We start from the raw sequence: 26,670 nt of genomic DNA, 5'->3' as shown, positions 1-26,670 counted from the left end.
ACCCGTATTTCTCACACAAGAGGATGTACAATATGCACATACATACCCACTACGTGAGAATCAGCTGATCGAGCGGTGTAGGGTTACCGGCCACGGTGGCGACCACCCGCGAGCTGCAGCGACGGGTTAGGTGGAAAGATTTGCACGCTTAGAGTTAGGCAACTATGTTGGCGTGATGTGGGTGGCTCGTGTTTTTGTAATTAGTTAGTTTGGTGTAGACTGGTTTTAAGTTTAACTCTATGAAGTGTACAAGTAGATTGTAATGTTTAGACAAAGATTTCATATTGAAAGACCAATACGTATTAGATTTCCAAGGTAGAAAAATTGTAATGATAGCCCTGTATAAGCATGCCTAGCACCAAAACGTTTCTTTCGCATCCCATACACACTAACACAGCAACTAATACAGGATTATTAGAATTAAGAAGAAGAATTATTATTATTACTTATAACTAATACAGGAACTACTTTGCGAACCCTAATAAAAATAGCTCCAGCTTTCGACAATGCGCTATAAACATTGAAAGAAAAATAGGACTAGTAGATCCTGATATTAGTGCTTTCAAACAAACAAATAAACGTGAGCTTTATAATATTCATTAAAGTTTAACATCATCAAGACCAAAACTCAAATTAATGCTCAATCCTTCTCCGTGTGAGAGGAGGCCTGTGCCGAGCAGTGGGACGATAAAAAAAAAAAAGGCTGTAACTGAACTGAACTGAAGACCAAAACAAGAAGCCATACTCTAGTCATCTGGTCATCTCACAAGTTCACAATACACTCAAAGTAACGAAACCTTACACCGTATCAAATCAGCTGTTGTTATATCCACAAAAACGACATCATATGGCGATTATTACGTAGAGATTGTTCTCAGGAGAGGGCAAAAAATATGCGTTTCACTCGTGAGGTTTCTGACCTCAGTTTTTGAGTAATCGAGTGTTTTTATCGAGCAGATGTTTTGAGGTTGGATAGTGAATTTGGAGCTTAAATAACTTTGAAGCAAGATAACTTTGCTTATGTTATAAAGCTGAAAATGTTTGTTTGGTTAAACTCATTAATCTCAGGAACTAGTCTGACTTGAAAATCTCGCCCGTAAGAATAAGACATCAGGACTAAATCAAGACTAGAGTCAATAGAATAGTCGACGACAATACAATCTTTGATTATTTTAACAAAAAAGATAACAATAACAAATATAGCCTAACTCCCGCCAAAATCACCATGCTTACGCCAATCGGTGATTGATTGAATCGACACTACAATGACCACACCTTGCCACTTTGACATACCGACCGATACATTGAAAGCACTTGTCAAAAAATATGACAATTGTCGTACCCTTTGAATCTTTACCTGGCCCTTTCTTCCGTCAAATTTCACCGACTGGTCCTTTCCTTTCGTTCCCAGGGGATTTAATGCAAGGTGCTAAATACAATTCTATGGGATCACAGACCGTGGATAATTTCGCTTTTTTTTCTCCCATTTTTGTCTTCGGGTTTTGCGGTTAGATTAGCTCTTTGGGGTGGTCGGTTAAGTGTTGGTAATTGGCGAATATTTGCTCATGTTGAAAATTGATTTTTTATTATATGCTTTTTTGTTTTGCAGAGGAAATTGTTTTGTGATAGATTTTTGGGTTTTAAAGAATGAAGATGTATGAATGTTAAAGAGGATGAATAAAGACTTGAGTTTGTTATACAAAGGTTGTTTTTTGGGTTTTGAAGTGATCCGCACGACTCGAGAATATCATATTGAGAATATATAATGAGATATTCTAACTGAAATTATTTTTACTTATAGCTTTACAAGGTTGAAACTTAAACACACATAACCTAATTTAAAAACAAGTGAACATTAAAATAAAACAAGTGAAAAACAAAACGAACGCAACAGTGATTCAAACAAACCAAAGTGATGCGTCCAAACAAATGCAAGAAATTCAAATTCAAATGATTCCATGACGTCACGATGGCTCTCAGGCATGATGTCAGCACCATGGAGGCAGCATACCTCCCAGCAGAACCGCCACCCATCGCAGAAATCATCTACGAACCACGTGACTTAGCTTCCGAATACTTCAACACATTCAACCAAATCTGTGAGAACTATAGAAGTGATTCTGATGTGAACCTTCGGCAAACCTCGGACAGTCTTCGGCTGTCCTCGGAAATCTTAGACGGTGTTCGCTCCGAATATGTTAGTACTGACTTTACAAGTAAAGACTATGATGTGAACGCTTCAAAAGTGTTTTCTAGTGCGAAGGACGAACATGTGTTTCAATTTGGACAGCCTGATGCCTCGGCCTTGTTGAGGCATAGGGCGAGGAGAAGATATAATGAGGAGCATGGTCTTCAGCCTCCAGCTACTACTAGTCAAGAAAGTGGGGTAAGTTCGGGTGGACATAATCTTCTAAGTCTTTAACAGAAGCTGTTTTTATGACTTGAAGCTGAGCTTTTAAATCATTTGCAGTAAAAACAGCCTTAGGTTTATGATACAAGTGTAATCTAATTGTGGTTACACTGCCTTGGCCTTTATTGAAGGTTTAAGGGAAGGTTCTGACGGAAAATGCGTTGAGCGTATCGTAGACGTATGGTCGACGCACTAACGCATCATCAGTTAGATGTAAATGATTGAATGTTTTATCGTATATTTGTCGATTTTGGCGTTACGCGACCGATAATACGCGACGTATTTTTCGTCAGATAAGTATGAACCTTCCGTAACTCTATTTACCGAGACCTGAGCAATCTTCTAAGTTTTAAAATCCAGTCCAACGTACTCTGACTCAATACTATTCTGTTCTTCTGTAATTACTGCCAAAAGATTAGTAGATAAAATAGATTCTTTAGCCAGTAATACATCTGCCAATTAACAATGTAAATACACTACAACTTGGCAATGAGAAAATAACAAAAACTAAACGTTTTCAACAGCAATTAGTCATATTTTCGTCCATGCTCCCGTGTCCATCATCTGTAGCCTGTAGCTCATTGCTCGGGTGTACTATCTCTAGTACTATTAGATAATCGCGGTTCGTCCCACGCAGTGTATATTTAGTGGCAGTCAATTATACTGGTCACAAATACACAAACAACGCTGCGTAAATAAAACGTAATGAAATTATGAGTTTGGTCGATGAAACATTTAATCGAAGACTTTGAGGAAATTGCAAAACAGTTAATGATACTATTATCAATTCTTGAGAGTCATAAGATGACAATAATGATTTTGATAAAAGAGAAAATCCATCAAAGCTGTAAAAATCAATGGGGTAAATAAGTCTCCAAAAATGAAGTAGGATAAAACAAAATACAATGAATCTAAAAACAAGGAGCTTTCATTCACAATCTATGTCATGATATAAATGTTTTATTTCACGAACGCGGATATGCCAAACTTGTGTGTGTGAACATGCACAGTTTCTTTATATGACTCGGCGACTCGACCACCGAGCGCTCCTGAACTTACGCATACTCAGACAATTTGCACACACACAAGCATATCCCACACGCTTTCGTGACATAAAACGTCTTTCTAACTTCAAACTTAAACAGGAGCCTACAATCAGTATTTTTTGTTAGAAACCATTTAGAAATTCTATATCCTCCCAACACCTTTGACATTGCTTAATGGATTTCTGTTATGTGATATACCGACGCCATCTTGTTTCTATACATTGTGTGCGTCTAGGGTCCGATGATTTTCCAAATTGTTTCAAAAAAACTACACAAGAGTGTGATAAAAAATCTGCATCTGCCGTTTGTTTAAGTAGTCATACGGTGATCTGATAGATAAGATGATCATCGTCCTTTTGTTATTTTGTAAGTTTCGTTATAGGGAAGATGTTTTTTTTTTTATTTTGTAGGCGGATGTTAATTTAAATTATCAATATTTATGGATAAGAACTTAGTTTTAACATCATCAGCCTTTCTACTTTAGGGCATCGGTCTCTTTTCATACACAGTAAGTAGGTTCATCACCACGTGTGCTCAAGGCTGATTTCATTTCAGACTTCCTCCAAGCCAGAAGTCCAAGTTTCCTCAAGATGATTTCCTTCACCTTTACTCAGTCATCGGTGTCCAAGCATATCTTAACATAGAAAGCACATATAACTTTGAAAAAGATACATTGGAACTTGTCTGACCTGGGATCATACTTGAAAATACTTTAAATCTTGTCTCTTCTACCGAGTTCACAACTTTATTATTTTCATATTATTAATTTCAGCTGTTTCACAAACTCCTTAACCACAAGCATATGATCATTCCTACCCACAATGCACTCAGCGATCCACTAGGAACGAATTATCCGAATCGAATGGTGACTCATTAAAACATCGCTAAGGCTAAAGTCTACTCTAAATCTGTTCCCGGGCTTATAATGAAAAATGATTTCATGTATTACGTTCTGATATTATATTGGGGCTAAGATGTAGGTGAAAGCGTTTGGGAATAAGCGGTAGCGTTTGAGAGAAATGGTATTTTCTGCTGCAGAAGATTTTGTTGCTGGATTTTAGAAGGCATAATAATGACAGGAAATATTTGTAATAATTGGAACCAATGATTTTTTATAGTATAGATTTGTTACAAGCGCGCGCGTTGTGAAGACTCAAATACCACCCAATTAGGACGTTTAGTAGTTAGTAATGAACTAGTAAACATTTGAAGCGCAATGACTAAAACAATTACTATCTCTTTCATTTGCGTGCTTTTACGCATCTTTTGTTTTACTCATCAGTAAAAGTTGTCAATGTGTGCAATTTTCGATTGCGCGGAACAGATTGAAAACTGCAATTACATGAAGGTAACATATCTGTACTATAAAAAATCATTGATTGGAACGAATAAAAGACAATTAGTTGAATTGAAGATACAGAATAAAAATAATCACTTTAAAGAAGGTATGCTGCCGCATAAGAATGGCATGTTGTATAAAGCATGTTGAAGGTAGATAGAAAAATCATTAGCCAATTATAGACAACTAATAAAACACATACTCAGGTTGAAATAAAATGTTTTGAATCCTTTTTTCTTTTTTTTACATGTCTTCAAATCTTCAAGATTAAACATAAAAAATCACATATATTCTATATTTTTTTGCAATTGTCAGTATCCTTTCGATAAATCGCTCATGCCTTAATCCAAAGGCTACCCGTTCGTAGCAGGAAGCGGGCGACGTTGTGGGAACAATGATTTAACATTGACTCATCGTCTGAACTGTTAATTAATTAGTTTATTTTTACTAGTTATGTTAGTTATGCGGATGTGGGTACATTCTGTGCGAGTGCATTGTCTTCAACTTATGTTCTGTCGTGTGGTTCGTTTTGATTTTCTTGTTCAGCCTTTGATGTAAGAAGTACATTATTACTGGTTATTTTTATTTGTTTACTGATATATCAATTTGACTTGTGTTAATCAGCTTTTTTTAGGAATTTCTATTGTCTAGTGTTAACATTCTTCTTCTTTCTCTGATCCCACGTTATTTGGTGAGGGCGTAAAATATTGTCCGCTTCCATTCCTCTCTGTCAGCCGTAATACCAACACCCACTCTTCTTCATGCCCTTTTAAGCAATCAATCCATCTTTGCCTTGGTCTACTTCTGCCTCCCCATTCTTCCACATTCATACTTAACACTCTTTGTAGCATGCGTTTTACACTTTCTGATCACATGTTCAGACCACAACAAGCACTCAAGTCTAGTGTTAAGATTTTAGCTTTTTTGCAAATGTCCTTTTCATAATATCTTCCTGCCTTTTCATGCCGATTTGCAGGATCTGTATGTCTTTCTATTTCTATACATTCATGAGTAATCCTATAATTTAGTTACACCTACAACTTTGAATTGTGGTTCAATTTACACTTCAATTTAATAGTGTCATTATTCAATTCGAAGAACTTCATTATTTAACAATTTGAGAACAACAGATTTTTCCTCGAAACTGAAGCCATTTTCTTAGAATATTGACGTCGTCATCTCTCCATTTATGTTAACACAGTTGTTTCTTTTGTATCTCTTGCCTGCAAACTTTTGCGGGGGTCAGATAGACATTCGCTCTATGTGACATGTGAGATAGTGGTACTCCTCAACATCAACTGTTTAGACTAGAAGCCGGTCCTAACATATTCAAGGAAAAGGCTGGGCAAATGATGTTGGACAAGTTACCTTATTGGGATGATTCTTTGTCTGTAATTGTATCACCTAATATTACAAAACCAAGTTCTCCGCTGCCTCTGTTTAAATGAACTTAAACTATTGAACGGATTTTCACCCTTAGGTAATTTATAGGTAGTTGGTTAACCTGTACTTGGCGACTGTGTAAGTCCTAGCAATAACAGAAATTGTACTCCAATATTATCTACACAGAAGCTGTTGGTAAACCCTTAAGTAAATAGGTGCTAATTTATATTGAAGCCAATCAATTGCTAATCACGAGTATTACTCAAAAAAGAAACCCACAATCCAACCCTCGGAGGGAATGTGAAAGTCTCAAGTCGTAATGAGCTCGTGGCGTGGTTCCAACATTCTTATTATGCCTAGCCGATGTATTATTAATTAACTAACGACAGTTACCAACGGGGTCTGAGACCATTGTCTTGTGTACGGTACTGCACGCATGATCTTTGTTAAATGAGGTGCTATCTTGATTAAAGAGCTTTGCTGAGCAGGATAAGATCTAGATACTCCTAATGCATGATCAAATGGAACTGAGGTCCTGTTTATTCCGGGGCTGTGGAGATTGTTCGAAAGAGTTACTGCGGCCCTGGTACATAAAGGGCTTAGAAGAAGCAATATGGTGGGTTTTAGTCAGTATGAGTCTGATACTTCCTCAAGCAGGTCCTAACTATTCATTCTTCCAGGGACATCCTAGATAGACTGGTGATCTTAAAACTGTTTCCATCATTGTTTTCAATTCAATCCTTGATCTGATCTATCTCTGGTGGTGTCGGTTTGTCGTCTCATCGCGCTATGGGTGTCAAGGAATGATGAGATATGTCCTGCGCAGTTGGCTGATCTCCTTAGAGTGAAGAGAGTTTTGTATGCTAAAGGGCGTACAGTTTAGGGTCGGGCTTCTTTAGACTTTATTGTTATACAGTTGCTCCGTAAATTAGCAAATAAACTTTCGTAAGCTAACTAAACAGCCTAATAAGCTTAATCAATACATCATCTACCTATACCATAACCAAAACCTCTCGTTCACGTTTACCACAACATCCATAGTCGAATCACCTAGTTTTCACCCCCATTGTTGCGTATCTACGCTCCGAAACAGTCGCAGCACCATAAGCGTCATCATCAACAATAGGAAACGCAAGTGCGCGCTGTTCCTTATTTGTGTTAGATGTCGAAAGCTTGTGTTGGGTCTAATTGCGATTATTGTGAGATTAGGTAGTCGTGTGTGTGTGGTTGTGCTTATTGGTGTTTTGTATAAGCACACACTTGCGTCTTATTGTTGAGAAGACCTATATGGCATGCACTTGCAATTAAAACGGTTTCTTTTCAAATTCATTTGAAATATGTATACCTGTCTTATCTACTTATCCTCTTCTTATTTTATAATGTAACCGTTATAAAGCAGCCCCGCTCAGGACTTAAATATTTTTAAGAGAAGAAGAATTAAGAGGCCCTAATCTATGTCCTCCCTAACACGGAAAGCCTTACATTTTCCTCTCCACATCTACTAACATTGCTAAATATCTCGACATATTAGGCCGAACCGAGGCCACTCTATTGTTCTATATACCTCTATATAAGTAAGCAGTCACTTACTCAGCACTGCTCGAAATAATTCGCTGATTACTCTGACTAATAGCACTTATTGGAATTGATCTATATTCGGTCCTGGTTAAGGAAATATTTTGCTGTATTCAAATTGAATTAAAATGTTTCAGGAATAAGTTATGGTCTTTCCTTCTTTAGTAAGTGTGAAAAAGTTGGTTGTTGAAACCACAGAGTTGATAAGAAAACTAAACTTAACGGAAATGAGTTACCTACTTGAAGTGATACACCAAAGGAATTTGATATATAGCTTAATTCATTACAATTGATACATTTTCCTGTTCACATACGTTTTAAATGAAAGTTAACCCCAATCTTTCTGAAGTGACCCGACCTTCGAACCTCCGTAGAAAAGAGCGTACATTGTTTTAAGGGCTGGCTCTGGAGCTACAAGTGTCATTAGATGGCAATAAGCGCTTACCATCAGACATTCCGTCTTCCTATTTACCCCATATCTCATAAAGAAAAGTCAGTCGAACTGAGAACCTTATTCTCGTTCAGAAGTCGTTTAAAAAACATCCTCCCTAATTTACAGTAACGATTGACTAATCTCCTATTTCTTTTCTTCCACAGTACGGCAGTGATGAATTCGGCCACGACTCCCCGAGCCGGTACGCGTCGCCGAAAGGCGCGGGCGCCGGGGCTCCCTACCAGGAGGCGTACTACGCGGGCGGGGAGTGGGGCGCGCCCTACTACCAGCCGCCGCCGGCGTACCAGCACGACCCCTATGCCACTTCTCCAGGTAACGCACATGGTCAAAAAATGTGACTATTTTAGTACTAGATTGGATCAGGTTAGACTCGATGCAGATTTCAATACAGATAATTGAAAAGACTTGGCCGAGATTAGGTGAATGACCATCTCAGCTTGACGAGATCTTCCTCGTTTCGGATGGTACCTTAAATTGGTGGGTCCCGGCTGTCGTTTGAACATCTTTGGCAGCCAGAAGGTAGTCAGAAAGTCTTACCTGACTTATGAAGGGATATCAGGTTACCCAGATAACTGGATCAGTTAGTTGATTCAAATACAATTATCAATGGAGAGTTTGTTGAACTGCACTCTCTGCTGAAAAGTAGACAAAGTTTTAAAGGGCAAAGGGAATAATAATGGTTTTATCCTTTGTAATACATACCTTTGATAGGATTTTAAGACTGCTACCGTAAAAAAGTTCCCTATATTGCTTTTCTTAACCAGCTGTCTTCTCTGTTTCCAGGCATAGCGGGCGCTCCGGTGGGCGAGGCGGGCGGCGGCGCGGAGCTGCCACTGCCGCCGATGTCGTCGTTCCGCGCGGCCGCTCCGCACCACTCGCCCACAGACCCCATGCTCGTCGCCAAGCCGCCGTTACAGCCTGTAAGTTGGTCTTATGATGTTGTATGTACTTTGAGAAGTGGGAAAAAAAGTCTTTGTCACTCATTGAGACTACGTTGGTTTGCATGGCATTAGTAAGCTTGCCATCATAGAGAGGTATAATCTCATATGTGTTAACGCCAAGTCAAATCCATTACCTGTGAAGATGATTGTCTGGTAGAGCCGGTATCTAACAGGGTTACGCTAAATATTAGAAGAGCATCAGAGAATTAATGAATAACCACCAGACCATAACTTTTCTCTGAGGACATATTGTAGTGCGCGAGCGTACACGCAGACGCAAGTGCATTCTTCATTTTGTAGACAGCTCTTCGGAACTATTCGAGTTGCATTACCCATCCTTTGCGTTCTAGACCGTGACTTTTGCACCTACTCTTTCATCACTTACCTACCTACTATTTGAGATCTCGTGCAATGCTTCTCAAATATATTTCACTATCACTATTATTCCTCACTGTTCATCTTCGTGTCACCACAGATGTACGGCGGCTCCGGCAGCACGCCAGTAGGTGCGGCCGAAGCCGGCAGCCTCTCCTCATACGGTTCGTCGCCGTCCACGCCGGTGCACTCCCCGCCGCCGCTGCACGCGCGGCTGTACCCGCCGCTGAAGCACTCGCCGCATCCCCACCCTCACGCTCATCATGTTATACACCACAATGGACAGGTAGGTTTATTATAAGACCCTAAGTTTTCCTGCCACTCTGTAATATGGAGCCCTCTTCTTAGACAGTAGACTTGCACCTTGCATCCCCACATGTAACACGAAAGACCTCGTCATGATAAAATGATCACCCAATCACGGATCGACCGTGCCATGAACGCCAATTAACGCATTTTGAAAAATTTTCACTTTTGGAAAGCTACGATTAGCACGCGGCTAAGTAACATCCGCATGAGCCGATCGATCATAAGATTAAGCAACCCTTGTCGTAGTCGCTTCGTTGTTCCACCATCTTATCACGTCGAGTTCCTCCATATTTCGAAGACACCTTCAATTGGTGCCTCCCGGCTGTCAATTGAACATCTTTGGCAGTCGTTGCTAAACAGCAGAGCGAGAAAGTTTAACAACCACTGGTTACCCTGGGTTAAAAAGGTCGACTACTCAACTGCATCCTATAGATAGTTATCGGCACGAATCTTGAACTCTGACCTTCACCTGCGCAGAAGTAATTTATTGGGTCCCTTTTGTGGTATGAAGTGAGGCGCGGGGGCGGGCTAAAGCAGTGATTGGCCCGCTGTTACTCGGGATTGGTTCTTTGCTGATAAATCACTTCTGCGCAGATGTAGGTCAGAGCTTAAGATTCGTGCCGATAACTATAACCATATCGAAGTCACCTCAACACATGAAATTAACCAACTCCTTCTTCCTTCCAGCAATCAAACTGGGTATCCTCAGGCGTGTCCTCCCCGCCGTCCGGCTCGACGCCGCACGCGCCCCTGCCGCCGCTGCCCAACGGTCACCACCAGCCCATGCCCGTGTTCCCACCTTCGGCTATGGTGAGTGTACGTGTTCTATTGTGTTTATGGGTTAATGTGGGTGAATGTGAGATTGATGTGGCTGGTAGTATGGGAATTCAACTCGTTAAAGTCATTAGAGAATTTTAGGCTTATGAATGTAGGAAGTGGTAAAGGAAAGAAAGTACAAATATTTTTTTGATACTAGACAAATAGGGGAAAAAAGTACATGGAGAAGAAATACAGTTCAGCATAATGCCAGATAGCTAGTGCCTGACGCACGTCAGAAGACATCGACAGTGGTTTGGTAAAGGATTTGCGTTTTGGGGGTTGCCTTTAGTTTTGTCATTTAATGCTGTTTTGCAGCCTTTGAATAAATGATTTTGAGTTGTGAGTCAGGTTAACTTTAAATTATCATTCGTAACAATTGTTACTTTATTACCAAGAAGACTTTTTGTGATGCCACTTTCAAGAAAATCTGCTTTACTTATACACCGTTTATTTGAAATGACTTCGAGTTGAATTTTTGTGCTAAAGTCTTACTAGATGGTAATTGTGATGGCATTTGTAATTAGAATTTGATATTATAGAAATAAAAAAACACATATTTTTATGAAAAATACAATTTCAAGTGTATATAAGTACAGTTGTCTTCACAATTCCCATCTTACCGTGTAAATACAATACTGATTTGATACATTTGCTCGCGATTGTACGTTTAGCCAGCATTTTATACTAGCAACACAAAATCTATGGAGATCAAGGAAGTTAGAGAAGTACTATCATTTTATGCTTAAACTGCTTTTCACTTTTAGACAATACTTATGTTATAAAGCGAAAAAAAAAGTTTGTTTGTATGTTTGCTTGAATGCGCTTCTCTCAGGAACTACATGGCCGAGTGTTTAACAGCCTTTTATTTAATCTAACTATATCTTGGACACCAATGACTGATAAAAAGGTGAAGGAAAACATCTTGAGGAAACCTGGACTATATAGTCTGAAATCACCAACCCGCATTGAGCAAGCGTGGTGATTAATGCTCAATCCTTCTCCGTGTGAGAGGAGGCCGCAGCCCAGTGGGACGATAAAAAAAGGCTGTAACAGTATTTATTTATCAAAGAAGGCCCGAAGTAGTTCGATGAAATCAAACCTAAAACATTACTTTGTTTGTCTGTACCAAGAGTAAAACCGCAGGAAACAGCCAGTTTTTAGATTTTGTATTTTTTTTTTAATAATTTGTAATGTCTGCAATTTGAAAGCAAATGTTGACGATTAGTAATATGCAATACATACCTGGTTTTTCAAAGCATAAACAGTTATATATAAATGGTTTTATATTTTAAGTATGATAAAATTTCGTGATCAAATAAATTAATAATATAGTTGCAAAATCTATTTATTTATAAAAGCTTTGAAAAACTAGGTTTGTATTTTATAAAATAAAAAATATAGATATCTAAGCATGACCCCCTTTTCCGCATGATTTGTAACTAATTTTACATTTTCCCCAATAATTTTGATATGAATTGTTTTTTCTGAATAATTGAAGCTTTGGATTTTTTCTTTTTTTTTCTGAATTAATATTCCGATAATGTAATACGAACTCTTTAGTCATTTAAAAACAATTTTAAAATTCGAATGGTGTTAATAAATATTGCCAGTTAAATTAATATGATGTTGCCATTTTAAAATAATATTCGTATTACATAATCTGTGTACATTTTTTGTGTTTTATGTTGTGTTAATAGTCAGCGAGAAGTGAGGACTAGCCATAGACTTTTATTTTGTTTTCTTTTTTATTTAGAACTAGTGTAGTTTGGTAGATAAATATTGTTGCATTGGTAGTTTTTTTGACAATTGGCTGTTGAATGAATAGAATTTTCTTGAATACTTACTAGAAACGTGGAATACGGTTTGTAAATATTAAAATACTCGTCTTTTGGAAATACGCTCAAAATTAACCCCAATATATTTTTTTTACTGACACAAAAGTAAATTCCTAATTAATCATTAAATCATTTCGAAAACGTGATTTTTGATCATAAATTATATTCCTTGCTATTTTACCAAAGCCTTTCTAAACCATCAATGGTTACTTTCAACTTCATAAACGAGGACTTTCAACTCCATAAACGTTAACTTTCAACTCCATAAATGCTGACTTCCAACTTCCAAGTCCATAAACGTCTTATTCCCAACACAACAAAGTCTATGAGATGTCCCTACGTCTCGCTGTAACGTGCGGTTGTTAGGGCGCTCCGGCCGAGCAGCGTCAGCTCGACGAGGCGATGGTGTTCCTGCGAGATCACAATGACTGCGTGAGTATCTGTACTGACTGGTCTTGTTACTGTTACGTGCTGTAGATGATCGTGTATGATGGTGTATGACTTTTTATGATGTTGAAAGTGAAACTTTAAATTAGAATGTGAATTGATATTTTATTAAACAGTTGTAAAGTCTATGTTAAAATTAAATTGCATCATCTACAGCACATAAACATCAATAATTACTATTTACTAAGTGTTACTGTCATCCTATTTAGTTACTGTAAATATAACTTCATATATTAGGAATTTAAAGCAAATTACAACCTTATTGTTATGCACATATAATTCCCACAAAATTATATGAATCCAAAAGAACAGTAAAAATCGAGACTAATACCTAATACGGGACTTCATTACCTTCAACTATTGAAAGTTGGGTGTCCCAGTGTAATGATAGTAACACATAGTACTATGTATGTATTTGTATATATTATGTAATGTATATTAGAGTGAATAGGTATGTATGTATTCAAGTATTGTGGCATGGGTTTATGCTGTATGTTTCTTTATTTGCGTTTGTTTGTCAATCTTGCGTTTGTTATTAGCTCTATTGTGATTCCTTTCTATAAAATCTGATAATACCCAATATGCTCTACTGAAACTGTGTATTAATATGTATATTGAAGTATTTAAACTTTGACCTATGAATTGTCTAAAATTCTGTCCACAATTCTGTCAATTAGCTACAAATATCTGCTCCTAAATACAAGAATACATTTGATATTTTCATCTGCTTACGAAGCGGGGAGGACGCTATATTATCTCTAAAAGTGTATAGAAATAAGACAGCACGGAAAAGATAGAATGAGTGGAAGTGCCCGTTTCCCCCATACAGTACGACAACCAGTGTTGCTAAATTTACACATGCAAAAATTATATTCTACATTTGAAAACACTCATTGGCCTTTAAATTAGGTCTAGCGTAAACACTTATTTATCGTTTATCAAAATAAGTCTCTACGCAATTTGGATAAGGTAGATAATTTGGCGCAGAAAGTTGCATCGGGCGCAACAGCCCAATGGCATTTCCACTCGTTCTTTCTCTTCCATGTAGGACAGCGTTTTTCTTCTCATATTAACGTGTGTACGCTAATGTACTACCAGGGAGCGCGTATGGAGGAGCGGCTGGACGACGCCATCAACGTGCTGCGCAACCACGCCGAGGCGCCCGACCTGTTCCCGCACGAGCTGCCGCATCCCATCGCCACGCACCAAGCGCCGCCAGGTTAGTACTGACTTCAGAACATAGCTTGTATCTTTAATAAGTCCTATCTTTGTTATACAGTTTTTTTTTTCAAGTCAAATAGTTCATTTTGCAAAGAATATGGGTACAAAACATTAAGTTTATTTAATATACAAAACATTTTATATAAAATGTATGAAAGACCGATTTTCGGCTATAGTAGCTGTTCTCTAAGGATATATAGTGCACAAGAGGTTGCTTGGACACAGGTGCATTCACTATCCCTCTCCATAGCTCGATGTGATGACACGACCGGAGAGAGCTCACAAGAAGATTGACATTAACGTGCTCTCTGTTGCACGTTTTCCAATCACCAACTTACGACTCCAACTTCCAGACTCTGAGCTGCCTTATGAAAGTTGCTTAAACCCACAAAGCGATTTCAGCCCGGCCTGGGAATCGAACCCGAGACCTCATGCATAGCAGTCGCACCAACGAGCAGCAGATCAACGAGGAAGTTATATTAATAAAATATGTTTGTCCGTAGTGTCGCGACTGGGCGTGGGCGGCGCGTTGCCGCAGCTACACTCGGAGCCGCCCATCAAGATGGAGCGGCACGTCTTGCCTAATACCAGTCAGTATAACAATTTATTTTAAGTTAATATTAGCTTATTAATGTGAAAACACTAACGGTTCCCGTTGTTAGTGAACTTACTCTTATTTGATTCCCTGTTTCATCTGCCAACCCTTTTCCCAACTATATTGAGGTCGGCTTCCATTCTAATCTTGTGCTGCTGAGTACCAGTGTTTTACACACGCCTGCTAATCTGACCTCCTTAACGCAGTTATCCGGGCAAACCGATACCTCTTGGTAAGACTGGTTATGAAACTTTCTTTCTTCTGACTACCCGTAATGACTGCCAAAGATGTTCAATGACAGCCGGGACCTGTTTAACGTGTTCTGCTAAACACACAATTTAATGTTTCTATCCGTAATTTGCAGAGAAACGCAAAGAGCCCCCGGACTCGGGCGTGGAGTCGAAGCCGTCGTCGTCCGGCTCGGCCGACGCGCTCGCCGCCAAGCCGCCCAGCTCCAAGCGCTCCAGGCGATAGTGAGTCTTAATGCTTTGTCACAAATACTAGATTTATGTGTATACTTGTCTTAATGATGTTAAAAGATAAATTTAACTCTATATTAGTTGTGAGAACGATCAAATATTTGCTTATGTGGTATGGTCATGTTTTGAAATCATTAAATTTGATAAAAAAAAATAGTAGATTCTATCAGTTTTATGAACTATCAAACTGGTATTCTTTTATACATTCATTTTGTATGACCAAGGGTCATGTTTCGTAGTAACTTATTTATATAAACTTTTTATTTATTAAAAAAGATCTAAACCTATAATTTTTCATTATATTTGAGACACATGAAGTTGGTTTCATGTGTAGAATTCCATTTCATTAAGACAAGTTTACACACAGTATACTAACAGATAAATCCTAATAAAGTCATAAAACATTTCTATGGCACTAAAAAACGTAATTTTCTTAGTAAGAAATACTATTCTATAAAAGGCACAATGCCTTATTGAAGTATTAATTTAAGATTGTTCTAACATTTGAGATGTCTACTTGCATCACTTATTTTAGACTAATCTACAATTAATCTATCTTTCTTGAAAGAATCGTTAAATACAGGCAGACGTAATAGCCTCACATTTTTAACCATCTATCCAAAAAAAGAGATTCTCACTTGGTTTTTAAGTAACTAAAGTCAATATATTGGTTCTCTGTACAAAAATATACATAGTATTATACAATAATAATAATTTAATAAAAGCGTTTACTTCTTCCTCCACAAATTACCCTTTATATTTTAAACTTAAAGACATTATGCATGATGATTATATTGGGTATTTGTGGGAGTCGGGTACTTGAACTAAGCCTAAGCCGCAGTCTGTTTTATATTATACTTATAGAAAATAAATTTAAAAAATAACCCTGTACTTAACGATTCTCCCTACATTTTATTGGTCTATTGTTAAAAATTATGCAAAATGAGTTGTGTAAGTGACACAAGTGGATATCTCAAAGCTCGACCAACCCCGCCATGCCCAGCTGCTCGTCGGCCGATGAGGATGACCTCGACCCTGACACCAAGGCAGCTCGCGAGAGAGAGAGGCGACAGGCCAACAATGTTAGAGAAAGGTAGTGAATGAAAAGGTTTTTTTAAAGGTGTATTGTCAATTTACGTGTATTTTAGGGAAGATAAAGCCACATTTTGCACTTGGTCCAGTTTGGAATTGGTCCAATTTGCGGTTGGATCGATTTGCAAATGGTCTCGTTTGAAACTGGTACAATTTGAAATTAATCTATTTGCGTTTGTCTCAATTCACAGTTTCGGGTCCCATTAAATTGACAACACACTCTTTTTGTACATTATAAACATTTTCTTTACTGTCAATACCAAAATAAATGAAATAGTAAGTTAAAGTTTATTTTTGAATTGTCAGTTTCTTGGTAAGAAAAATAACTGCAATGACAATAATCTCGTTGTATTTGTTTTTCTTGTAATACATTCACATATTTCATACTCTATATATATTACAATATTCACAAGACAATTTTACCATGGTAAACTCTGTTCTCCATCATTTTTCACTTCACTTTTGTATCTTCTTCATTTTCAGTCTAAATTGGTTTACCATGGTGTTCAGATGGACTGGACGGAAATCAAAGGGGCTTGGCAAAAACTTGATAATCGCTGCTGAGATAAAAATTACGAATGTTACTACTGACAACTAATTATGTTTTGAATTTCTCAATAGCAGCTATTTCATAGTCCATCTGTTAAGCCTGAAATAATATGTATCAATGTACATAGTATATTTCCGTCTATTCACACATACACAAATCACGTTATACAGGTTGAACAAAATATCGGCATGATTGAAATTTAATTTATTTCTAAGCAATATGCATATAACATAGAATTGAGTTACTTTCCCGAAGACAATTGTTCAGCCTGTATATGTAAATAAATACTAACATTGTGTTAAAGTTTCAGCCGCACGCCATTCTAACCGGGTCACAGTGTGTACAATGTCCTTATTTTGTATCTTATTGTCTTTGTAATAAAGCTCATTTCTGTGTGCCATCCCTAGGTAGGAGGCAGGTAAGTCGTAGCGAAACTAAATTATATGAAAATTGATTTTTTATTTTGCAGAAAATTTTGTAAAATATACAACAATGTTAAATGTTGTATGAAAAATATTGAAATTGGTTGTGTTTCTCTTCTAGGATTGGCAAGAAATACTAATATTTACTTAATAGTTCAATAGAATAGTTAGCGAGAATTCTTAATTTATTGGTATTTTTTTATATAAAACTTGGCGAATAATTTATCCATCCATAAAAAAAACTGTGTAAACATGTTCACAGGAATATAGCATTTCGTCTAATCAGTCATACTACAAAAATAAAATTGAAAAGAAGATATATGGTAGCATAATTCAGGTCAAGATATAAAACAATCTGTGTACATAAATCTCCCTACCTCCTAAACTGTAGATCCTCATCACATGTCATCCAGGAGTTCATATTAACAATACATACATTCATCTGCTTATTAATGAAGGAATTCACGGCTTGGACACTACGAAGGCACTTGAGTTTTGTGTGATAGCACCATTTTTGTAATGCACTACACTGTATTGACAGATTTTGCAAATATTATTTTAAAGCTATCATTGATAACACTATAATACGTTAGATTACTGAGTTCAATTAATCTTGAGCCCTTATTACCCGCATTTTGAAATCACAGATTTGAAAGCATGGATTGATATAATTAATTTTTATCCTGTTTTTTCTATCACAAGAGCTTTTTTTAAGCAAAAGCCGGTGCTTATTGCACAATTTTGAAATTAAAAATAGATTATAAAATAATTCACACATTTTAACTAATCATAAAATCTGCATATTCACTTCTAAGACTTTATTTAACTTTCTAGACAATTTGAAGAGCTGTATTAATTTATTAAAAACACCATAAAGTTTATTCAAGCTGCACACAAAACTCAAGTACATTCGTCCTAGTTTAGTATAATTTCTCTAGCTACAAATAAACAGGGGGTCGGCTGAACTCTCTCGCGCGCTGCCTTCGTCGTCGAGGAAACAGGTTCAGTTTTCTTTATATTATTTTACCAAGCAAAAATAGAGGGCAAGTCTGGTTGGTCGGATTTTGAGATACCGAGTGTGATGGGTGTTTTGAAAATACAAGATTTCTTATAAAATTAAAGCACACACAATAAGCTATTTCAGGCCAATTAATATCCATACTCCACAAAGCATTATTAAATTCTTACATTCGAAAGTAAACTCACAAAAATATAACTGTCCACCGGCGAATAACACATATTTCTGTACGTTTCAATCTTAGACAAAAATCTGTAGTTCATTGTAACTTGTATTTTCCACACGCTCCAATCAAAGCTAGACCTTCAACCGTCACAAAGCTTTAGCAAAGCCGCATTATCTAAGCTCAATATCTGGGTGTCAGTTGTTCCTCTGCGGACGAAGGAGATGACGAAGCGGACCCACAGGCCAAGGCGCTCAGGGAGAAAGAGAGGCGGCAGGCCAACAATGCGAGGGAAAGGTAAGACTGATAGAGAAGTGAAGTTATGCATACAAAGGAAAATAGGAGTTAGGGAGAAAAAAGAGAGAAATATAATCAGGCAGTCTTGTGAATTATATTTTTACCCGACTGCAAACAAAAGTTGTATTCCATGTTTTTTAAGAGAAAAATTAAAGTCGCGGGAGTTGAAAGTTTTTTATTGTTGATGTTTGATATGTGACACGGTTAAACAATAATATTTAACGATTATGTTTGTTGTTTTTTCTTGTCTTAATATTAACTAATTGAAGATAAGTAGCTAGATAAAAATTAAGTATTTGTCGTTTATACAAATTATGTTTCAGGAATTCTACACACTGTGGCCCATAAAATATGATATCATGCTTTTTGTTTTTTAGCCTATCATTAGTTTATTACAGTCAAATCAATCAACACTTTTATACTAAATGCTACAGATTTCAGGCAAGAAATAATTGTTATTTCATACCGATCGATTTGACTTATTAAATTATTGATACGAAACCGTACAAGTGCATACTGAGTCGGTACCCCTATCTTGCCCTAATTTGAAAATTAATATTGATTGATTCATCGAACAGTTGACGAAGAAAAGGAGCCTCTTCAATATGCACTTCTTTTGAGTTTAAACCCGGCACTCAGAGATATTTAATGATTACTTAAGTCGGAGTGACTTAGTGACAGATTCTCATAGAAATCCTTCACTAAGGAACGGCTTAAGTAGCTATTAAATGTCTCTGAGTGTGTCCATTAATGATGAAATTACTTAAAGAATTCGTTTAGTAATTCTCAATCATACACCATTTGAGTAGGCTCTTATCTAAAGGGTAACGATTTTGATAGGATTTTTTATAAAAATACATATCAAACAAATAAACGAATGCTTAAAACAATTACTAAATTGAAGAAATAACATTTATTTTTAGTTACATTTTATATTTCAACTGATTTTTAATGAAAAGTCATATTAATATTGTTTACCTTTAGTTCAATGCCTACCCAAATACTTTTTTAACCATCTTTACGAGTGTAAACTGACATCACATTACAAAACCACAGGATAAGAATACGAGATATAAACGAAGCACTGAAGGAGCTCGGCAGGATGTGCATGACCCACCTCAAGAGTGACAAGCCACAGACCAAGCTTGGTATCCTGAACATGGCCGTCGAGGTCATCATGACGCTCGAGCAGCAAGTCAGAGGTTAGTACCTTCTTCATGCTGCGGGTTGTTCGCGCGAGTTACCGCGGCCCTGGTACATAAAAGGCCTACGACGGAACACGACGGTTTTTAGTCAGTAAGAGTCTGACACTCCCTCACCGCTGCTAACTTACAGCGGGAGGGGTCATTTGATGATTTTTGACGTCGTTAAAGAAAAAAAAAGTACCTTTTTCATATTGACTGTGTGACTTCCCGGTACACCCAGTAAAAAGACCCAGCGGCACTCCGACCTCGGCTGAGTAGACGGCGACTGCCCGCCTTACGGCAGACCTCTCACACCTCCCCCCCAGTGGGGATGGGATATTGACTGTAGACCTAACCCAACATGATTCAACTACCCAGTCGGTCTAGTAGTCGCGTACTGCGACTGCTATGCACGGGCTCTCGGGTTCGATTCCCGGGTCGGGCTGAAATCGCTTCTTATGTTTCATAAAGTAGCCTGAAGTCTGGAAGTGCATTGAAGAGCGCGTTAATGTCGGCCCTGCTACTGATCTGATATGAGAGTGAAGGTATAGTGAGTGCGCCTGTGTCCAAGCAAATGTGCCTGCACTATAATATGTTCTGTACAGCTGGCTGATCTCTTCATATGAGAACAGCCGCCGTAGCCAAAATCGGCATCGGACGTATTATTATTATGGTCCGCGCAGCTGGTATGGCATTATACCCGTACTGGCAAACATCCTAACATGTTGATATTATCCTATTTTTCAGAACGTAACCTAAACCCGAAGGCGGCATGCCTGAAGCGGCGCGAGGAGGAGAAGGCGGAAGAGGCGCCCAAGCTGCTGCCCGCGCCGCTGCAGCACTACCAGCCCATGCCGGTCAGTATACAATACATAGGAACAGACTGTCTACAGATATAGTTGTGTATAGCATAGATACCAGAAGTCACTTGAAGTCGACAGAAGTCACTTGAAGTTAATAGAAGTCACTTGAAGTCGACAAAAGTCACTTGAAGTCGACAAAAGTCACTTGAAGTCGACAAAAGACAATTGAAGTGGACAAAAGTCACTTGAAGTCGACAGAAAACACTCAAAGTCAACCAAAGTCATAGATATATTAAAATACAGTAAATAAGTATTAAAAATATGTAGTACCTGATCAAAAATAGGGCGAGTACTTACGTATAAGATAAACATAGGATACGGAAGTACATAAGGGATTATAAAATGGTATTGCATAGCATCCCTTATGTACCAAATTTTATTTCAATCAGTTCAGTAATTCTAGCGTGAAAGCTGGACTGAGTATTGATTCACTTTCGCATTTTTTAAATTTGTTTTTTTTTTTTATTATTTAGTATTAATTTTCTATTTTTATTCCTTACAGGGCATGGGCCAGTTGCCCGGGCAGCCTCCCTCCGGAGCGCCGCCGCAATAGCGACGCGCCGCGCGCTAGCTACGCACTGCGACACGCGACACAATCGTGCGACATCGCACGACGCTGCGACAAACGCACCAACTTGCGACACATAGCTGTCGCACGAGCGACACACTTGAAACGGGCACGTGCACGTGAGAATACAAACTGTTGTGAATGGGTAATAACTGTTTATGTTTATGAGATAAAAATCATACGAATTTTGCAGAAATATGGTCGTATTTTTTATTTATTTTGTTATTAGTAAAAAAAATGGGAGATTAATGATTTTTCAGCCGTAATTTTAAGTCCCGTAAGGACGTATTCTTTTTTTTATTTATTTATCATGGTTTTTGTTTAAAAATTGGATATTTATGAGTTAAAAAAGAAAATAGAATTGAACTCGTCATAATTTCCAGAGTAATGTACAGGCTGTTGTTTATTTGTTCATCAAAATAATCAAATGTATTACATGATTTTTGATTGTTGTAAAAAGATCTGAATCTTGCATGAAATTTAATTGTGCATGACAATCGGTATTTGTTTAATTGAATAATACATATACATTAATTAAAATTGTCAGCCTGTATATTTTTAGAAAATTTTATTTTATATAAACATTGACAGTTGTTACCCATTAATTTTAATACTCGATATTAAAAAGAAGAGAGATATTTTTTGTAAACCAATCTCGCGATGCCACGTGGGCCAAAATCGTTGCATTTTATTTTTTCTTATTATTTTTGAAAGCCCGTTGAACGGGAGTGGGATACTGTCTTCCCGTCGGAAGAATGCCATAAGTAAAAGTTTACATTTTACTTTATTTAGTAAGTTTTATTTTATTTTATAAGTACACACTACATTAGCAGGTTTTTAATGAAAAATCAATCTTATTTTTGTGCCCAGTGACTGTTGGGTTTGAGTTGAAAATTACCGTTTTTTGATAGATTTTTTTGGCTCTCTATAAAATATTCTGGAATATAATCTTTTATTGAATGTTTTTCTACTATTTACAAATAGATCTTTAGTTCTTTTCATTCTTTTTCGGGTAAACTATTGGTCTGTTTGTAAATAAACTTTCCTCTTGATCTAAATGATTAAATTTTTCTCTATTTCACCTAACTAATATCAAAATAACGAATTTAAAAATCATGACAATTTACATTTAAAACTTTGAACATGACGGGACGGCAATTACATCACTGAACATTTTGTATCTTTTTCTACCCATCTCTTACTCTGGCACCATCAGAGTCCGCCTTAAATAATGGGTACTAACTGCTGTCTGCTGTCATCGTTATTACGTCATCACCGGTCGTTTTCAACTCAACCTCAGCTAAAAGCCTACATCGGACAAGAGTTCCAAAGAATTATTTAAATAAAACTAAAATTTAACTAAAAATAACTAAAAAATTGTAAACAGCAGTGCGTAGTGACTTATATTTCGGACTCTTTAGTACATAAGTGTGTATATTACTAGTATAGAAAATAGTTTTATAAAAAACTTAACATCAGACGACAGAGAAGATTTTTTATGTCTTAAATCCAAAGACATAATCCATGTAAAATATTAACTTAGTATATATGTATAGGTATATGATAGGTATAAAGAATTGAGAAAAAAATGAAAGATATTTTTAATTACGATTTTTTTTTGTATTTTTTCTCTATTTCGCTGCCATAGACACCACTTCACCGCTTTTTGCTGAGTTTAAGAAGCTAGACAATAAATAAAACGGTTTGTTGTTTTGTTATCCTTTCTCGAAAACAAGTGGTGTATATCTTCATGATATTTTTTTTGTAAATTTGTGAAAAAAAATGATTAAAAATGAAGGTAGTGATTGTGCTTGATAAATAATGAAAAATACTTATGAAAATAGTACTTATTGTATAATATTGTAATGGAGGTATTTAGATTGGTGATCTACAAATTTACAAAAGGAATATTATTAGTTAAAATAAATAAAATATGGCTGCTAACTTAAGATTGTACTTAGTGACACTTTTGTACCGAAACTCCAGTGAGTCATTGACACTAAAGCTGTTTTTTGACATAATTTTGGATAATTACCGCGGTCCATCTACGAGCTAAACGTAGTATTATATTATTTTTATTATAATTCTCTTTTTTTTAGAATATATTCGGTAGCTATTCGCCTTGAGATCGTAAACTTATGCAGTTTTTTGTGTAAGTTTTTTTTATATTATTTTGTTTTTATTTTTCTTTTAAATATTTGTCATTTGCTATTTTTTCTGAGACAGAGAAACAGTGACTTTTACGAAATAGAAGAATGGCAAATGAGATAATTTTTTATTCCGTTATCAAGATGTACTATTTTATGTTTTCAAACTTGCAATTTTTACGATTGAACTGCCTAAAAGTTGAATGAAATTGATATGTGTAATATGAAATAAAATCTGGAATATTTGGATCAAACTGTATTTATTGAAAAAAATCAATGCGCACAATATAGCCCAACAAAAAACTCGTCAAAATTGCAAGTTTGATAATCAAAATCACAATTTGATTATACCCTGTATATATTCATCAAAAATTCTATATTTTAGAAACCCGCTCATTGATTCAGTAATAAATCGATATCTGACTATTTTGATACTAAATTATGATTGTTATTATATTTGATGACATTATTATGTTTTTCCGAAACGACTATAATACGTACTTTTACAGTTGCTCACGTAATGAGTATAGTATAGTATCTTTAGTTGTTTCGAGTATATGTCGGGGTTAGTCGATTTTTTACGATTATCGAGTCATGATCACATCACTACACATATTTTCGGGCTGCAAAATTAAAAAAAAGATGATTTATTTATTTGGTATTATGAATTTTATGAAAGTTAAAAAATATGTGGATTATTATTTTTTTTAATCAAAGATACCAGTCACATGCTCGGTAATCAAGAAAATCCGATTAAAAGTTCGTCAAAATTATAAAATTTGAACAAATTGTTAAAATTCGGGAGTTAACATTTTGTTCCGAAGTTTATAGTTTTGTCGAACTACCCGACAAATCTATCCATCGTTTAGTTTAGACTAAATAGTACTCTGTATTATATAGCTTTAAGGTTGATTTTCCCTCAATCATTCAACATTAATGATCCTGTATATTTTGTAGAGCCCGACTTTGTTATAACTTTCTAAAAAAAAACTACAAAGTACTACTAAAAAGTATTTCATTATTATTTTCTTAAGAAAAAAGTTTTTTTATATCGTGTTTTAAAAATCTTGGTATTTTGTGTTTTTTTTTTTTTAGAAAATTATAACTAATTTGGGCTTTTAAAATTTATATTGATTATTCCAAATATTTTGCTTGAACACAATTATTATTCGATTGATTTGCTCGTCAACTGTCAATATTTTTCAAATTGCAAGTCCTGTTATAATATAACTGAATGCTGGTCATACTAACAAATGAAGAAAAATGAAAATCACATAGAAATGAGCTGTTTTTGTCGACAATTTTATTTCGTTATGTAGGGCCTTAGTTCACCGACAACGTAAAACGTCTCTTTTTCTTCAAACAAATGCTTACTTTGAAAATTGAACTTCACAATTTATAGTAAATCGTTGTTTTAAGAAAACTCAGGATCTTATTGTCGGTGAACTTGGGGCTAGTTCAAATATTTTAGAGACATGTCGGTGAAAATTCATTCAGGACAGCCTCAAAGTTTAACATGAAATAAAAAATATTGTAACTCGTTCAAAAGTATCAAAATTGTTTACCCAGAGGTATGAAATGTAAACGCATGCAACTTAGTTTTGGTTGAAGAAACAGAAATTATACAATTATTGTTTTTTTTAACAATGAATTCGTTTTGTATGTGATCTATTCGGTATCATGATTTTTGTGAGTGATTACTAGTTTAAAGTATAAACTTGCTCGTGAAATCTACTGCCAAAACTAAGTTCTGAAGTTCTCTAAAACTGAAATATGTAATGCGCCATCCAGACTTGCAACTTTAAGGACGTAAATGATCTTACAAAGTTCAAAATATCTTTTTAGTATTGTACGTTAGTTGTAAGTCTTACTATCGCCCTTTTAGTTTAGTTTAGTTGATTCCTCTTCCATTTAGCGATAATTAAGTTTTTTATTATTATTAATTATCTATAATTTGTTGTCTATGCGTACTATGTAGGTCTATTTTAAGATTTTTTTAAAAAGGTACGCATTCACCTGTAATTTATTCACATCGATGCTCACTACCGATGAATGGTTCGATTAGACACTCATGTATCCTGGAGATTGTGTACAAAATGAGGCTTTTTGTTATTTTATTTTTTGTTTTTGTCAATGGCAACCCCAGCAGCCTATGTAACATAGAGCATTTGTTTTCTTTTCCTGTTCAAATGCATAGATTAAAATATAACTACAAGAAAGGTCTAATTATAAAAATGAATAATATTAATTAAATATAAATGTGCCATTCATTTTGCTAATTTTGTGTTTTATTTTATGCCTGCGGCGTCCACCACCAGATTATACGAATCAATTCGAGACTGCTAGCGGTGAGTATAATAATAGATATAAACAAGGGAAGACGTAAAATGGGTTCCTTAAAGACCGCAAAAGGAACCACATATTCGTTCAGAATACAAAATTAACAACATGCCTTTGTACCAATGTAACCATGCACCTACTAGTATGTACTCTCCCTAAAAAAATTTGATGTGAATATCGAAAATTTCGAATATGTGAAAATACATTTAATATTCCTTTTGCTATTTGTAATAATTTTAGTTTTACTATTTGAAAGTATAGCAGTCTTGACCATTTCTATCAAAGCAAATGCAAAAGTATCGGGGTCTTTGAAATTATTAAAAAAGGATGTATCAATTTTTATTAAACTATTATAAGCATTTTCGTAGTTAACAACTGTTTTGTGCCTTTTAGATTTGTCATAATAATAATTATTCGTAATAGATAACAGAATCATACAGTGGTCTGTTACTGTAGTATTTAAGACTGCAGTAAATGCTATATTTTTTTGATTGTCAAGGCTAGACGTGGTTCAGGCATCCGTCGCCCCTAGTAGGTAAGTTGTGAGATGGTAAGAGTCCATGCGTTGATAGTGCATTTAGGTAATGTAATCTATTATTTCTTTCAGGACTGGTTTCATTTGGAGAAACAATAAGGTCAATATTTATGTCCCCTAGAATCAGAACATTTTTGCTAGGGGTAATATTATCAAGGTGATTGTTAAGGGATGTTATAAAATTACCTGCATATAAAAATGATGGGGAGCGGTAGATACCAAGTAGGTAACATTATCCTTAAGCGATATTCCTTCCCTACCTA

General features: G+C 36.1%; 1 protein-coding gene across 9 annotated transcripts in view; it reads left to right on the top strand.

Annotated features, from left to right (window-relative positions):
- Window positions 1-25,811, top strand: part of Da (daughterless) — a 136,860-nt gene extending 111,049 nt beyond the window's left edge. For 2 of the 9 annotated variants that reach the window (XM_021334590.3, XM_021334589.3), the window contains 12 exons: window positions 8,351-8,519; window positions 8,991-9,127; window positions 9,624-9,809; window positions 10,520-10,648; window positions 12,853-12,918; window positions 14,032-14,152; window positions 14,658-14,744; window positions 15,114-15,222; window positions 16,208-16,321; window positions 19,827-19,972; window positions 20,702-20,811; window positions 21,320-25,811. In XM_021334590.3, coding sequence (XP_021190265.3) covers window positions 8,351-8,519; window positions 8,991-9,127; window positions 9,624-9,809; window positions 10,520-10,648; window positions 12,853-12,918; window positions 14,032-14,152; window positions 14,658-14,744; window positions 15,114-15,222; window positions 16,208-16,321; window positions 19,827-19,972; window positions 20,702-20,811; window positions 21,320-21,370 — 1,425 coding nt within the window. In that variant the 3' untranslated portion in view covers window positions 21,371-25,811. Of the gene's footprint in view, window positions 1-1,801; window positions 2,387-8,350; window positions 8,520-8,990; window positions 9,128-9,623; window positions 9,810-10,519; window positions 10,649-12,852; window positions 12,919-14,031; window positions 14,153-14,657; window positions 14,745-15,113; window positions 15,223-16,207; window positions 16,322-18,674; window positions 18,771-19,826; window positions 19,973-20,701; window positions 20,812-21,319 lie in introns of those variants that run through there. The other 7 variants (XM_021334582.3, XM_021334583.3, XM_021334584.3 and 4 more) reach the window with 7 other exon arrangements.
- The last annotated feature ends 859 nt before the right edge of the window (window positions 25,812-26,670 follow it).

The sequence above is a fragment of the Helicoverpa armigera genome, chromosome 27, assembly GCF_030705265.1.
Source record: "Helicoverpa armigera isolate CAAS_96S chromosome 27, ASM3070526v1, whole genome shotgun sequence".
Lineage (NCBI taxonomy): Eukaryota > Metazoa > Arthropoda > Insecta > Lepidoptera > Noctuidae > Helicoverpa > Helicoverpa armigera.
Note: the sequence above shows the minus strand (reverse complement) of the source record. Positions and strands in the feature narration are given on the sequence as shown.